The sequence below is a fragment of the Agelaius tricolor genome, unplaced genomic scaffold (genome assembly GCF_023055355.1).
Source record: "Agelaius tricolor isolate 1412-34295 unplaced genomic scaffold, bAgeTri1.0.p SCAF_30, whole genome shotgun sequence".
NCBI lineage: Eukaryota > Metazoa > Chordata > Aves > Passeriformes > Icteridae > Agelaius > Agelaius tricolor.
In genome coordinates, this window is record NW_027269290.1 from 5,405,215 (window position 1) to 5,421,622 (window position 16,408).

The 16,408-nt window shown below is 58.0% G+C and overlaps 1 protein-coding gene across 3 annotated transcripts; it reads right to left on the minus strand.

Annotated features, from left to right (window-relative positions):
* Positions 1-755: 755 nt before the first annotated feature.
* Positions 756-12,672, minus strand: PRELP (proline and arginine rich end leucine rich repeat protein). 3 transcript variants are annotated; one of them, XM_071450059.1, is made up of 3 exons: positions 12,595-12,672; positions 4,875-5,820; positions 756-2,887 (listed from the first exon to the last, which is right to left on the minus strand). In XM_071450059.1, the coding sequence occupies exons 2-3, from the start codon at positions 5,803-5,805 to the stop codon at positions 2,709-2,711; spliced, it is 1,110 nt and encodes a 369-aa protein (XP_071306160.1). In that variant the 5' UTR covers positions 5,806-5,820; positions 12,595-12,672; the 3' UTR covers positions 756-2,708. The 3 variants fall into 3 exon arrangements, with proteins under 3 accessions (XP_071306160.1, XP_071306162.1, XP_071306159.1); XM_071450061.1 differs by lacking the exon at positions 12,595-12,672 and adding an exon at positions 11,637-11,861; XM_071450058.1 differs by lacking the exon at positions 12,595-12,672 and adding an exon at positions 7,261-8,951.
* Between the last annotated feature and the right edge of the window lie 3,736 nt (positions 12,673-16,408).

The window sequence follows — 16,408 nt, forward strand, 5'->3', positions numbered from 1 at the left end:
ATGGGGGTGCGATCCCACAGATGTGTCCCTGCATCCTCAGATTTTATTTAGAGGGAAGGATCCAGGATGCTGGGATGGAGCTGTGGCCCCACAGATGTAGCTCTTAATCCCAGATTTTAGAGGGAAAGGAGCAGAATTTTGGGTTGGGGCTGTGACCCCATGGATGTCGATGTAGGATTTTGGGATTGGGGCTGTAATCTCATGGATGTATCCCTGAATCCTCAGATTTTACAGGGAAGGATTCAGGATTTTGGGATTGGGGCTGTAATCCCATGGATGTATCCCTGAATCCTCAGATTTTACAGGGAAGGATTCAGGATTTTGGGATTGGGGCTGTAATCCCATGGATGTGTCCCTGCATCCTCAGATTTTACAGGGAAGGATTCAGGATGCTGGGATGGTGCTGTTATCCCACAGATGTGCCCCCGCATCCCAGATTTTACAGGGAAGGATTCAGGGTTCAAGGATTTGGGATCAAATCCCATCCCATGATTTGGGTTCAAGGATTTGGGATCAAATCCCATCCCATGGGCAGGGACACCTTCCACAGCCCAGGCTGATCCCCCTTTGGAATCCAGGGATTCCCTGGGAATTCCATCCCAGCCAAGAATTCCTTCCCAAATTCAGCATCACTCCAGCCAAAACCCCAAACCCCCAAAACCCCAAAACCACCGGGAGAGTGATCCCCATGCAAGGAAATTTTGGATGAAGCAGCACCTGAGGAAGGCGAGGATGGACCAGGGAGAGGCTCAGGATCCCTTGTGAATGATTTTATTTCCACTGCTGCAGGGAGTGGGAGTGAGAATCCCATAAAACTGCCAGGTTGGGAGGTGCAGGTGGCTTTGGGAATATCTGTACACTCTACCAGTCTATATACACATCAGATATAAATATATATAAATCCAGGGGGGCTCCGTCCGGGTTTAGGGCTGAAACCTGTCCCCACCCAACTGCAGGGAGAGCTGCAAAGGAGATTTTATCACCAGGGAAAACCCTCCTTAATTAGCAGGAGGTTTTAATTAATGGGAAAAGGGGAGCATCCCTGTGCCAGCTGCAGGGAGGAGGACACGGTGCCCGTCCGTGGCCGTCCTGGGAAGGGTCAGCTCTGCTGGCTGGGCACAAAGGAGCTTTCTTTGGTTTATTTAATGCTCATTGCAGTTGGATTTTGATTTTTTTTTTTTCCTCTCTAATGCTCGGCCTTTAAATCCAAATCCTGAGACTCAGGAAGAAAAGAAGAGAATAATCCCCCCTAAACCCGGACACCCAATAAATGCAGGTACAGCTATCGGGGGGGGGAAAGCGATACATGTGGGGATGGGGAAGAGCAGGGATAAAAATAGCCCTTCCAAAGGATGATTCTTCCCTTTTCTTCTCCCTTCCTTTTATTTCTAATTAAAAAAAAAAAAAAAAAAAAAAAAAGGCAAAGCCCAGCCATGTGTGATTGGCTCCAGAGAGAAACTGAGCCGTGGATGTGGCCCTGGAGCCTCAGATCTCAGAGGGAAGGGTGCAGGGTTTTGGGATGGGGCTGTGACCCCACAGATCTGATTTTACAGGGAATGATGCGGGGTTTTGGGACGGGGATGTGACCCCATGGATGTGGCCCTTGATCCCAGATTTTACAGGGAAGGATTCAGGAGGTTGGGATGGGGCTGTGTCCTCATGGACGTGGTTCTACATCCAAAGATTTTACAGGGAATGATGCAGGATGTTGGGATGGGGCTGGGGCCCCATTTATGTGGCCCTGTATCCCTCCAGCTTAGAGGGAAGGATTCAGAATTTTGGGATCAGGCTGTGGCCCCATGGATATGGCCCTTGATCCCAGATTTTAGAGGGAAGGATGTAGGACACTGGAATGGGGCTACGGCCCCATGGATGTGGATGTGGGATGTTGGGATGGGGCTGTGGCCCCATGGGTGTGGGATGTTGGGATGGGGCTGTGGCCCCATGGATGTGGATGTGGGATGTTGGGATGGGGCTGTGGCCCCGTGGATGTGGATGCAGGATTTTGGGATGGGGCTGTGGCCCCATGGGTGTGGATTCAGGATGTTGGGATGGGGCTGTGGCCCCATGGATGTGGGATGTTGGGATGGGGCTGTGGCCCCACGGGCCAGTGCTGGGCTGGGGATTTGAAGCCAGGCAGGGTCTGTTCCTGCCCAGGGGGGGTGGGAAGGTGCCCCCCCACAGGGGCAGGACCCCCTCCCTGCTCCATCCCCGCACATCCACAGCTCCAGGAGGGATTTAGATCCTCCTCCTCTGGAGAATTGTGGAGCCAGAGCTCTCCAGGAGGGTGACAGGAGTGTCCCCATCCCCTGGCATGGCCTGGTTGTCCATCGTCCCTGCAATTCCACGGATCCCACCACCCTCAGCTCCAGTTCATCCCATCCCAGCTCCAAAACCCACCGGGAATGGTTCCCGGTGCTGGACACGCCCCGAGCCCAGCGGCTCCATCCGGACCGACCCCAAACCCTGCGGGGCACCAAGGGAGAGACAGAACCGGGGGACAAGGACAGCGAGCTGTGACCGGGGGTGACACTGGGACACGGCGGGGAGCGGTCCCCAAGGAGCCACCGGCGTCCCCGCAGGGCAGGAGAAGGGGGGAACGGGGAGAGGGATGGAGGCGGGCAGTGAGCGGGGGGAGAGGGAGGAGAGAGGGTCCCACGTGTCTGAAAAGTCCGAGCAGAGCCGGGCCTGGGAGAGGCGGGGCAGGGCTAAAACACCACGGACTGCAGCAGGCGGAAACACAGCATCAGGTCCAGAGGGATGGGCGGCTTCAGCAGGTTCCCGTCCAGCCGCAGGTAGCGCAGCCGGGGGACGCTGTCCAGGTCGGAGGGAGAGAAATCCTGGATGGACATCAGCGAGGTGGGGCAGATCTGCGTGCCGTTGATTTCTGCGGGGACAGGGGACACACAGGGGTGAGGGGTAGGGAAAAGGGGATGTGGAGAGGAGGAACAGAGGGATTCAGGTCAGGGAAAAGGGGAATGTGGAGAGGAGGAACAGACGGATTCAGGTAAGGGAAAAGGGGAATGTGGAGAGGAGGAACAGAGGGATTCAGGTAAGGGAAAAGGGAATGTGGAGAGGAGGAAGAGCGGCATGAGGGTTAGAGAAAGGGGAATGTGGAGAAGTGGAAGAGTGGGATACAGGTTTGGGAAAAGGGAATGTGGAGAGGAGGAGCAGTGGGATTCAGGTCAGGGAAAGGGGAATGTGGAGAGCAGGAAGAACAGGATGGGGGTTAGGGAAAAGGGAATGTGGAGAAATGGAAGAGTGGGATGCAGGTTTGGGAAAAGGGAATGTGGACAGGAAGAGCAGTGGGTTAGGGAAAAGGGAATGTGGACATGAGGAGCAGTGGGATGCAAGTTAGGGAAAAGGGAATGTGGAGAAGTGGAAGAGTGGGATGCAGGTTTGGGAGAAGGGAATGAGGACAGGGATTTTTGAACCCCCCTTGCTATTGAACCCCAAACTGGGGTTGTTTTGCCACCAAAAGGGACAATCCCAGGCTGTTCAAAGCCCCAGCCAGATGGAAAATGTGGCTTTTGATGAGGAGCGAAGTAGGTCACGTTCCTCGGGAGCGCAGCTCGGGATGCGGCGGCATTCCGGAGACAGAAGGGACCACCCCGCCCCCGGAACCTGCCGAGCCGGCCCCGAGCTTCCCAAAAAAACCATCCAGGAGTCCCGCTCCAGCCCTGTCACACCGGAGATAGCGCCAGCACCTGGCTCGCTGCCCCCCTGTGGAATTCCACCTGTCCCTGCCCAGCCCAGGGGCGTTCCTCATGGAAAACAAACCCCGGGACTGTGGTGTCAGCACCCAGCTCCAGGGATGGGAACCTCCGAAAAACCAGGGAAAACAGGAAAAGAGGAAAAGCTGGGTCAGGGCGGGCACTGGATTTCTCTCCGTGGAAAACGCCATCAGACTTGGATGCTGGGGGTGTGGGAAGGCAGCAGGGGTCACCACCTGCACCACAAGGTCCCCTCCTGGCTCAGATTTGGGGGTGTTTGATTAAAATTCAGATTAAGGAGCGTTGGAGCCAGATGAGATCACAGCAGGGTCCTGGCGCTCCAACAGCAGAAACATCTGGGGAGAGCAGGAATCCTGGAATGCTGGAATGGTTTGGGTTGGAAGGGACCATGAAGATCACCCAGGGGCACCTTCCACTATCCCAGGCTGCTCCAAGCCCCATCCAGCCTGGCCTTGGACTCTTCCAGGGATGGGGCAGCCACAGCTTCTCTGGGAATTCCATCCCATCTCTTCACCTCTCTCCCAGAGAAGAATTCCTTCCCAAGATCCCATCCATCCCTGCCCTCTGGGAAGCAATCCCCTGTGCCCTGTTCCTCCATCCCTCATCCCAAATCCATCTCCAGCTCTCCTGGAGCCCCTTTAGGCGCTGGAAAGCTGAATGGGAACGCAGTGGGATTCTGTCTCCTCCTCTGTGCTCGCTCTGTTTCCGCACATCCCAGGCTCCTCTGCCGTGGAATTGCAGCTGGATTTCCCTGGGATGGTGTGGGACAGCCCTGGCTGCTCTGCCTCCATGGCAGCCTTGTTCTCCCTGTTCCTTCCCCTCTCTGGGATGTTCCCTCACCATCCCGAGCTGTGTGTTTGGCATCTGTCCCTAAAACCTGTGCCCAGACTCTCCTCGTTAAATATCCCGATTCTGCCAGGGGAAGAGCCTTTCCAAGGGCAGGCAGCTCCACAGAACACAGCTGGGAAAAGTCCTGCAGCACCAGGGGGGATTCACTCTGCTCCTCCCCTTCCACCCAGATCCCCCCTCCATCCCTGTAGCTCCCACCTCATCCCACCCCTTTGAAGCGATCACATCCCACCAGGTGAGAAATTACTCTTCCAAGGTTTTTCTCCCCCAAAAAAACCCCGTGGGACTCACTCTCGATGGAGTTGTTGTTCAGGTAGAGGTGCTCCAGCTTGGGGCTGATGAAGGGCACGTTGGTGAGCTTGTTGTGGGCCAGGTGCAGCACCAGCAGGTTGGTGAGGTTGAAGGAATTTTTGGGCAGCCCCTTATCCGAGATCTGGTTGTAGTTGAGCCGGATGAACGCCAGGTTGGGAAACTCCTTGAAATAATCGCTGGGGATGTCCTCAATGTTGTTCCTGTCCAGGAAGAGCTGGTGGATGGCGCTGGGCACACCGGGGGGCATCTTCCTCAGGATGTTGTGGGCCAGGTTGAGCTGCATGAGGTTTTTGAGCCCCTTGAAGGTGTTCTTGTTGAAGACGCCGTCGCTCAGCTTGTTGTGGTGCAGGTCCAGCAGCACCAGGTTCTCCAGCTTGTTGAAGACCCCAGCGGGGATCTTGGAGATCTGATTCCTGCTGAGCCTCAGCTGCTCCAGGTTGGGCGGCAGGAAGGCGGGCACCTCCTTCAGCTGGTTCCTCTCCATGTAGAGGAAGATGAGGTTCTCCAGCTTCTCCAGCACCTTCCTGTCCACCTTGCGGATGCGGTTGTTGTCCAGGTTGACCCACTTGAGGCCGGTGGCGTTGCGGAAGGACTCCTCGGGCAGGTCGGCGATGAAGTTGTTCTGCAGGTACAGGTAGTGGATGCGCGCCGGGATCAGCGGCACCGTGCGCAGGTTGCGGCTGTCGCAGTACAGCGCCGAGGGGAAGTCGGGCGGGCAGTAGCACTCCCGAGGGCAGTCGGGGAACACGGACGGAGGGCCCGGAGGGAGGGGAGGGGGCAGCTCTGTGGGCTCCACGGGCTCCTCGAAGGGCAGGGGAGGCCGGGTGGGTCTGCGGGGGGGTTTGCGGCGCTGCCCGCTCGCCACCAGCGCCAGCGCCAGCGGCAGGAGGAACGCCAGGGCCGCCCTCATGGTCCGGGTGTTTTCCTGCAGGGACACGAGCAGAGGGGTTGGGTGTCGCAGGCATTTGTGTGGAAAATCCTTTCCTTAGGATTTTTCCTCCTGAGAAGCTGAGAGGCCTCAGGAACAAAATGCAAACAATGATTTTCTGCTGCTGTGGAATGCAACAGGTGCATCTGGGATTGGTCTCATGTGGTTGTTTCTAATTAATGTCCAATCACAGCCCAGCTGTCTCGGACAGAGAGTCTGAGCCACAAACCTTTGTGATCATTCTTCCCTATTCTATTCTTAGCCAGCCTTGTGATGAAATCCTTTCTTCTATTCTTTTAGTATAGTTTTGATATAATATATATCATAAAATAATAAATCAAGCCTTCTGAAACATGGAGTCAGATCCTCGTCTCTTCCCTCAACCTGAGACCCCTGTGAGCACTGTCACAGGCTGGGGAGGGGTTGGTTGAGGGGTTGTCACCTCCCCACTGCTGGCACACAGGGGTTTATCCCTCAGGGCTTTATCCCTTGTCTCTGCTGCCTGCGTTCCTCTCCCCTTCCTATCGGGAGTCGTCTTCCAATCCAACCCCTCCCCAGAGCAGGAGTCGCTGAGCTCCCTGTCCCTGGCTCACTGCTGTCCATGGAATTCCTCTCCCTGGCTCATCATTATCCATGGAATTCCGCTCTCATTCACCATTATCCATGGAATTCCTCTCTCATTCACCATTATCCATGGAATTCTTCTCCCTTCCCCACCATTATGCATGGAATTCCTCTCTCACTCATTATTTTACATTAATTCCTATCTCATTCATTATCCATGGGATCCCTCTAGCTCACCATTATCCATGGGATCCCTCTCTCATTCACCACTGTCCATGGAATTCCTCTCCCTGCCTCACCATTATCCATGGCATCCTTCTCTCATTCACCATTATCCATGGGATCCCTCTTGTCCATGGGGAATGTTGTTGTCGTTGTTTGTCTTTTTTTTTTTTTTTAATTTGGGTTTTTGTTTCATTTTCCCACCCCGCATCACCTGGGCCCTCCCCAGAGGCCGCTTCCATCCTCTCTTCCCATAAAGGATGGATCAGCCCTTCAGACTCCTGGATGGATTTGGTTTCATTTGGCACTCGGGACAGCAAATCAATGATTCCACAGGAAACTGGCTCTGGAAAAGCGCCGGGAACCCGGCAGAGGTGAACGGGGCAGCAGAGATGGGTGACTCGGGGCGAGGAGCAGCCCCTCTGCCAGCCCCGGGATGCAAAGGGCATTCCCAAGGCTGGAACAGCACAGGGGTTTGGATCCACAGCTCCCTGTGCTGCCCACAGAACCCATCCAGCCCCGCTGCTGATTTGGGACGAGTCACAGCGGGAGACTGGGAGGGATCAGGTGAGGTCTGTGTGCTCCAAGCCAGGAAATTTCTCCTGGACATCATCCCTGGCCACCTCTCCCTCCTCCCTGGCTCCTGCTCACCCTGAACCATCCCTGCTGCTGCCTGGAACAGCAGCACCTGCTCATCCTTGCCGGATTTCCTGGGAATTCTCCAGCTGCTGGGGGATGGATCCAGCAGAGAGGCTCCGTGCAGGTGGGGTTTGGGTGTTCCCACAGCTGGAGCAGGCTGGGATCGGGGTGGGATTCCTGGCAATGGACCCTGGGGGCTCACCAGGCTCTTCCCAGGGGGGTTCATCGCCAGAGCAAGGCAGAGGGAGGGCGGGAAGGAGCAGGGAGGCAGAGGAGAGGGAGGAAAATGAGGGAAACCAGAGGAGGGAGGGAAAGTGCTGCTGAGATGGGAGAAGCCTTTGGAGGTGCTGGAGCTGCCGGTGCCAATTTTGGGGGAAATCCAGCACATCCAGCACAGCAGAGTGGGGTGGGCCGCCCATCCTCCCTTTCCAGCCCATTGCCAGCTCTCCTCACACCCGGAACCCCCAATTTCCATCATCCCTGAAGGGGCAAAACCCCCACCCAACCCGAGAACCGCAGGGACCCTCTGGCCCACCCTCTTCCAGGGCCACCTCTGCCAGCCCCAGCTCCCTTTGCAGCCATCCCACGCTTTCCTGGGGCTCCAAGGAATTGACTTTCTCCATGAAAAGATCCTGTTTTCGGCCCTCCTGCAGGCCCAGCCTGTTCCTGCCGGCTCCCATCTGGCTCCGGTTAACCCCGCACGCCTCCCGGGTCGGCTGCTTTCCATCAGGGCTCTGGCATCTCGCTGGGGGAAGGGAGGAGCAGGGAAGGAGCCAGCAGAGCCCAGAGCTGCCGGATCCTGAGCCCAGCACAGCTGCAGCAGGTCCTGGTGGGCGATGGATGTGATCCTGTCCCTGCATTCCGCGTTTGGTGACAGGAAAATGGGAAAATCCATGGCAGGGATGGGCTGTTTGTGCAGTGCTCTTCCCATTCTGGCAGCATCCCGCTCCTTCCCCGGCCACACCACACGGATCTCACTCTGTCTTGTCTCAGAGCTTTCCATGGGGTTTTCCCTCTGCTCCAGAACCTGGATTTTAACCCCCACAAGCACCCAAGGGAGCAGCGGGGGCTGAGGTCAGAGCTTGGCCTGGCGCAGAGGGGAGGGAGCAGCTGGGAGGTGACCATTCCAGCTGGGAGGTGACCATTCCAGCTGGGAGGTGACCATTCCAGCTGGGAGGTGACATTCCAGCTGGGAGGTGACCTTCCATCCAGGACACAATATTCCACGCTGTGATCCAGGTGTTGGAGCCGCTCAGGCCACCCAGCAATGCCCCAGCAGGTCCCCAGTGCTGTCACCCTGCTGCTGATTTGACATCCCAGACATCTGGGGACTCAGCACAGAGCAGGAGCAGCCACCCAGGCCAGGAATTCTGGCTGGAGAGTGACAACATCCTGTGGAATTCTGTAGGCACAGACAGTGGTGGGAGGGTGACACCACCCCTTTTACCCACCCTGTGGGGACTGTCCCAGCCCTGTGACACTGCCACCACCCTTCCCCTGGGACCCCTGCTTGCCTGGGGAAAGCAGGACCCACTTTTTTTTTGTTCCAAGCAAACTGCAGGAAAGCAGTGACATTCCCAAAAAAACCCCAGGGATTCAACGAGCCCGAGGCCACCACAACGTCACAATTGCTGGAAGATTCCAAGCCAGGAAAAGCTGGAAATCTGTTCTCCACCCGGCTGGATTTACTGGCATGAATTGCAGGAGCAGAATTCCCAAATCCCACCCCTACTCCAACCCGAGCCCCAGCACAGCCCCTGCCCTGCCAGCCTATGGGACAGCTCCATTCCAGCTGCCCACAAGGAATCCGCGCCACTGGAACAAAGTTAAGTCATGGAGCAACGGAGGAATTCAGGAAACCGACGGCCTGGCGTGGAAAAAAGGCTCAATTCATGGATAAAACCAGTGCTGACACCTCCTCGCTCTGCAAGGCCAAGGCACCCAACAGATCCCGGGGTTTTTCCCAGAAGGAGGCAGCTGCTTCCTCAGCCATCCCGGTTACAATGGACAAAAAAAAAATTAAAAAAAAAAGCGGTGCAACAGCTGGAAATTCCAGCCCCGAATGCCACTGGGGTTTGCTCTGCACATAGTTTCTCTTCCCTGCATCCCAGTAACCCCCAGCTCCCAGCGGCGCTGGCCGCCAGCCCCGGGATGGGACGGGCGCCAAGGGCAGGGAGAAGCCGCCACCCCGGGGCGAGAGGGAGCCGTGCAAAGGTCACCGAGGGGGATTTGTCACGGCCCAAGCCCCCGCCATGTCCCTCGGGTGCCTCCTGCAGCGGTGAGGGGAGAGGGAGCAGCTGGATCCCGGTATTTGTCCAAGATCCCGCTCCCGCAGAGGGATAAAGGGAATTTAAACTCTGGGAGAGGCAGGAAAAGCCTGGATGACTGGAGCAGGGCCCCTTTCCAGCTCGTTGTTAGCTCCTCTCGCGCATTCCCGCAATTCCCGTCAGCCCTGGTGGGGGAAAAGCCCCTTCCAGCCTGGGAACGGGAATGTCGGAGCAGAACGAGATAAAAATAACCACAAGGATCGGGCAAAGCTCCTTCCTTGGCTTCCCTCCCATCCAGCACCGCTCGTGTCTCTGCGAGAGCCTGGCCCAGCACAGGGCTCGTCATCCAGCGCCTCTGGAGCGCCGGGAATCGTGGAAAAAGGGCCGGGGCAGCCAGGCTGTCACCCGAGCATCACCGGGGTCCCTTGGGAAGTGCAGCCCTGATGCAACAACCCCGCGGTTCTCGCCCTTTCCCAGCCCTTTCCCAGCGAGCAGCGGAGCCGGGCTGGAGCCAGGGCTGGGTCCTGCCGTGTTCCCTCTGTGTCCATGCAGGGACGGGTGACACCTGCCAGGACACTCGGTCCTGCCCCATTCCCACTGGGATGGCGCTGTGTCCATGCAGGGACGGGTGACACCCACCAGGACACTCGGTCCTGCCCCATTCCTGTTGGGATGGCACTGTGTCCATGCAGGGACGGGTGACACCCACCAGGACACTCGGTCCTGCCCCATTCCTGTTGGGATGGCACTGTGTCCATGCAGGGACGGGTGACACCCGCCAGGACACTCGGTCCTGCCCCATTCCTGTTGGGATGGCACTGTGTCCATGCAGGGATGGGTGACACCCGCCAGGACACTCGGTCCTGCCCCATTCCCACTGTGTCCATGCAGGGATGGGTGACACTTGCCACAGCTCAGCCAGGACAAGGTGACAACAGCGTGGGGCTCCTGCCAGGAGGGTCCCCAGAGACCCCGGGATGATCCCGTCCTTTGCTCCCGGGTCCCCAGAGTTCCCGGGATCCTTCCCAAAGCTCACCCCATCCTCTTCTCCCAGATCCCCACAGACCCTGGGATCCTTCCCAAAGATTCATCCCATCTCCTTCTCCTGGGTCCTCAGAGACTCCAGGATCCTTCCCAAAGGCTCATCCCTTCCTTTGCTCCTAGGTCCCCAGAGTCCCCAGGATCCTCCCCAAAGGCTCATCCCGTCCTCCGCTCCCTCCTCCCATGGGAAGGCGACCCTGGCTGGGAGCACCTTCCCGCTGCTCTCTTGGTCTCAGCAATTTCTCCCTCCCTGCGTGTCCCGACCCTTCCCAGCGCCTCTCCCAGCTCGATCCCGCTGCCACACGCAGTGGGAATGGCTGGACAGGGACAAAAGCGGATCCCGGCTGCCAAAGCGCCGCCGGCCCGGACCCCACGCACGCCCCGCTCGCCCCCCAAGCAGCCGCCTCGCCTCGTTCCGCTTCTCCCTCAGGCTGGGAAGCGGCTCCAGCGCCTCATTCCCTCCTCCCCAGCCTCTTCCAAGGGCAGGGGAAACCTCCCACGGCTGCGCTTTGATCTCTTCCCGGGCTGGAAGTGCTGATCCCTCATTCCCCGGGGAGCAGGGACACGATTCCCGCATTCTGGCTGTGCCAGGAAAGGGCACTGGGATGCCCTGGGCTCCACATGAGGTACGGCCAGGATCGCAGGATCCCATAATCCCAGGATCCCAAGGATTGCAGGATCCCAGAATCCCATGATCCCAGGACCCCAAGGATCGAAGTATCCCAAGGATCGCAGGATCCCAGAATCCAAAGGATTGCAGAATCCTAGGACTGCAGGATCCCAGGACTGCAGAAACCCAAAATCCCAAAATTCCAGGATCCTAGAATCCCGTTATCCCAGGATCCCATGATGACAGGATCCCAGGATTACAAGATCCCAGAATCCCAGGACTGCAAGATCCCAGGATCGCAGAATCCCAGAATCCCAAAGTCCCGGGATCCCAGAATCCCAAAATCCCAAATTCCCATGATCCCATGATCCCAGAATCCCAGGACCCCCAGGACGTTTCTAAGCCCTCACATGCCGCACACCGCGGGGATAAATTCCCATGTTTTGCTTTGGAGCTGCTTTTCCCCAAACCTCTCCAGCCGGCGGGCAAGGGCAGGATTGGGATCAGCCGCTTCCAAGTAACAAAACTCCGTTTTTTCCCCCCCGGGATTTCGGCGAACATCGAACATCGTTTCCGCTTGTTCCTGCTGGCGGAGCGGGGACAAAGAGCCGGCTCCGAACGCGACCCCCGCGGGGAGGGGGCTGCGCCTCCCCTCCCACCTGGAGCTGAGCTGGCTCCGGGCAGGAAAAGCGGGATTACATTCCCTGGGAATGTTCGGCGCGATCCAGGCGGGAAAGAAAGGCTTTACCACCTACATTTTGGGCAGAAAACACCCGTTGGAGCTGTGGGGCTGCTCGCTCGCACCCCGCTCTGGCTCAGTCCGAAATCCCCTGTTCCCGCTCCATGGGAGCAGCCCCCCAGAGCCCCCCCCAAACCCAGGACGAGGTGCCCCGATGTCCCCGGAGGCTCCTGGTGGCGTTCCTGGCTCCGGAGGGGTCCCTCCTCCCCTCAGCCTCTCCCTTTCCTCGCTTGTTTTCCCTCCTGCTTCCAGGGCAGGGATTGCCCTGGGCTGTGCAGCCCTCCCAGTTCCCCCAGTTCCGGCCCCCAGCGCCCCCAGTTTGGCTGCAGAGCCGAACGTGCTGGGCTTTGGGGTGTGGGGGACACACAAAGGGCACCTCGTGTCCCCCCAAAAGCGCCTGGCAGTGGCCGCAGCGCTGTCACAGCCCCCGGGCTTCCCTGGTACCCCAGAGCCCCCAAATCCCCCCCTCGTCCACGCCAGAAACTCCTGGAAGCGGAGCAGAGAGAGAACAAAGACTCCAGAGCGCTGCAGGACAGAGGAACCAAGAGGAGAGCGGGGAAAGGAGGGAGAGCAGATGTTTTTGGGGATGGGAGGGAGGCCGGAGAGGGCAGGAGCATCGTGGAGTCCTGGCTGGGAGGCTCAGGCAAGGTGAGAAGAGCCTGGGGGGGAAACACCTGCCCAGAGCTTACCTGTGTGCACCTCTCCCTCCTCCTGCCTCCTATTAATCCCCAAGACAAGTTTCTCTCTGGCTTCTCTCTCCCTCCTCCTCCTCCTCCTCCTCCTCCACCACCACCTCCTCCTCCTCCTCCTCCTCCTCCTCCTCCTCCTCCTCTCGGCTCCGCCACGGGCGAGCCCGGCCGGGCGCGGGGGTTTTGTGGCTGGGAGCGGAGGGAGAGCGGGGGGCGGAGGGCTGGGAGGGAGGGCTGGGAGCGCTGGGAGGGAGGGCTGGGAGTACTGGGAGGGCTGGGAGCACTGGGATGGAGGGCTGGGAGCACTGGGAGGGCTGGGAGGGAAGGCTGGGAGCACTGGGAGGGCTGCAGCGAGGCACGCTGACAACAATCACGTCTTTCTCTGGCAGCCGAGAGCGGCGGGCTCGGCGCACGGCAACAATTCCTCCTCCTCCTCCTCCTCCTCCTTCTCTTCCTCCTGCTGCTGCTGCTGCTGCTGCGGAGGCAGCTCCTTGTTTCAAAACAAAGCTAATTAATCACGGAATAAGCCCTGCCCTCGCCGCCGGCTCCGCTTTCCCAGGAGCGGGCTGGAGGTTTGCGGAGGGGCGGCTGCTGTCCCCTGTCGCCACCCGCAGGGACACCCGGCTGTCCCCACACCCCGAATTCCCGGCCCCTCGGGGCAGACGGAGCCTGGACAATGGGGCGCAGGGGTTGCTTTGCTGCCAGCCGAGGAGGAGCTTTGGTTTAAATCCTGGTGGCACTTGGCGAGGACAGGGTGGGGGTGACACAGAGGTGGCACCAGCTGAGTGTCCCTGCCCGCTGGAAAACAGAAACGCACCGAGGGGACACGGCCAGGAGGGCTCGGGGGGGACGTTTCTGCTCCAAAAGGGACATTTTTGTCCACGAGGGGCTCAAGGAACTCGGGACCTGTTGCGTGCTCAGAGCTCTGAGGGGTCCTGGGGGGCACAGCAGCTCCCAGCCCTGGGAATCGCCAGCCCAGATCCATCCCTGTCCCAGAATCTTTGGGATTTGGGATCCATTGGGGCAGAGCACCCTCCCAGCCCCAGGAATCACCATTCCAGATCCATCCTGACCCCGGAATCGCCGGGATTTGGGATCCATGGGGGCAGAGCACCCCCCCAGCCCCAGGAATCGCCATCCCAGATCCATCCCAATCCCGGAATCTCAGGAATGTGGGATCCATGGGGGCACAGCAGACCCCCAGCCCCAGGAATTGCCATCCCACATCCATCCCAATCCCGGAATCGCCGGGATTTGGGATCCATTGGGGCAGAGCACCCCCAGCCCCAGGAATCGCCATCCCACCGCCATCCCGACCCCGAAATCCCCGGGATGTGGGATTCAGGGGGGCACAGGAGCCCCCCAGCCCTGGGAATCTCCCTCCCACCGCCATCCCGATCCAAAATCCCCAGGATTTGGGGTCTGGGCTCTCCTCCCTCCCTCCCTCTCCACCGTCCCCCCGTCTCCATCCGCAGCAGGACCGTGAAACCCGAGCTGCTCTGGCTCCTCGAAATCCCAACCCGACCGTGCCAGGGGCTGGCAGCCACCCAGGAGGGGCTGCTCCTGCCCTTCCACACCGGGCTGGCAGCCGGAACCGGAGCTTTCCCCCAAATTCCCCCTCTCTGCAGGGCCCCTTTTGCCTTCAATGTATTTATCCCCAACACGGGGCTTTTCCTTTTGCCCCAAAACCTCGGGATTGCTCCTTGCCGAGGGATGGAGGAGGACGATCCCAAGCCTGAAATCCAGCAGGTAGATGTAGAGGGAGCCAGGAAAAGGCATCGAGAGGACCCACAGAGGAATTCCAGCCCGTTTACACAAAAAAGTCGGGATGGAGGCTCGAGTTTGCCAGCTGGAAAAGGACCAGGATCAATAAGGAAAGGAGATGCTGTTTGAAAAGGAGATGCTGCTGGAATTTGATGCTAATTCCTTTCAAAACCGGTCCAAAAATCCAAAAATCCCCAACTCCATGGGGACATGTTCCATTGGAGGGGGTTTGCTTTGGTTTGGTTTGGTTTTTTTGGTTTTTTTTGGGGGGGGGGGGGGTTAATTTTTTTAGGGGTTTTTTCTTGCTTGGGTTTTTTTTTTTTTTTTTTGTTTGGTTTGGTTTGGTTTGGTTTTTTTTGGGGGGGGGTTTGGATTTTTTTGGGTTTTTTTTTTTGTTTGGTTTGGTTTGGTTTTTTGGGGGGGGTTGGATTTTTTGGGTTTTTTTGGTTGGTTTGGTTTTGTTTGGTTTGGTTTGGTTTGGTTTTTTAGGAGGTTTTTTGGATTTTTTGGGGTTTTTTTTTGGTTTGGTTTGTTTGGTTTGGTTTTTTTTAAATTTTTTTTTCTTTTTTTCCCCTTTAATTCACAGCTGCTCAGCCACGCATGGAAACGGAGAAATTGAGGCGCCAAAGGGGCAGCTCCTGGCACTAAAGCGATGCCAGCCATGCAAAGGTGCCACATCCCAGAGCTCCTCCCTGCCCTGCCCGACCTCCGGAGCCGCTCCCACATCGGGAAAGCTCCAAATTCGGGAGGCAGCGACCCCTCCCCGCCGCTCTGGTGGCGACGGCGAGCGCTGCTCTCGGCCAGGGACGTTGTTTGTTGAATTTTCTCCCTGCAGGAATTCTCTCCCCGCCGCGGCCAAGTTTCGGATCCACCTTCAAAGGCGCCCTTTGACATTTTTCAGCCCTCGGACGTGGCTCTGGGCACCGTTTTTTCCATGTCTGGAGTAAAATCCAGCCCTGCTCTCGCAGGGAAAGGGGGGCTGTGTGTCCCCAACCTTGGGGACATCGCGGTTCTGGTGGCTCTGATGTGGATTTTCGGCCATCCTGGTGGTTGATCCCCATTTTCCTGGTTTGTCCCACAGGGATTTGGAGCCAAACCCATCTTGGGTGTGGCAGAGGTGAGAATGGGAATGTCCAGAGCTTGGGAATGCCAGGGGACAGGGCCAGGACAGCGGGAGCGGCCAAGGGGACCAAGCACAGCACGGGGGACAGAGGTGGGAATGGGGGGGACACGGAGGAGTTTGGGTCCTGGTGGATCCCAGCGTGTCCCACCAGGAATGGGGAGGTTGGAGCACTGGTCACTCTGGCCATGTTCTGGTCACTGTGACCATTCCCTGGTCATTGTGACCATTCCCTGGTCACTGTGACCATTCCCTGGTCACTCTGGCCATGTTCTGGTCACTGTGACCATTCCCTGGTCATTCTGTCCTTCCCTGGTCACTCTGGCCATGTTCTGGTCACTCTGGCCATGTTCTGGTCACTCTGGTCATGTCCTGGTCACTCTGGCCATGTTCTGGCCACTGTGACCATTCCCTGGTCACTCTGGCCATGTTCTGGTCACTCTGGTCATGTCCTGGTCACTCTGGCCATGTTCTGGTCACTGTGACCATTCCCTGGTCACTCCAGCCATTTCCTGGTAATTCCAGCCATTCCCTGGTCACTCTGGCCATATTCTGATTGCTCTGACCATTGCCTGGTCCCTCTGGCCATGTTCTGGTCACTCTGGCCATGTCCTGGTCACTCTGGCCATTTTCTGGTCACTCTGGTCATGTTCTGGTTGCTCTGACCATTCCCTGGTCACTGCAGCCATTCCCTGGTCATTCTAGCCATTAGATGACCATTCTGGACATTCCATGGTCACTCTGGCCATGTTCTGGTCACTCTGGTCATGTCCTGGTCACTCTGGTCATTCCATGGTCACTCTGGTCATGTCCTGGTCACTCTGGCCATGTCCTGGTCACTCTGGCCATGTCCTGGTCACTCTGGTCGTTCCATGGTCACTCTGGCTATGCCAAGCTCAGAGTTGAAGGGCAGGGTGGGAGCAGGGAGTT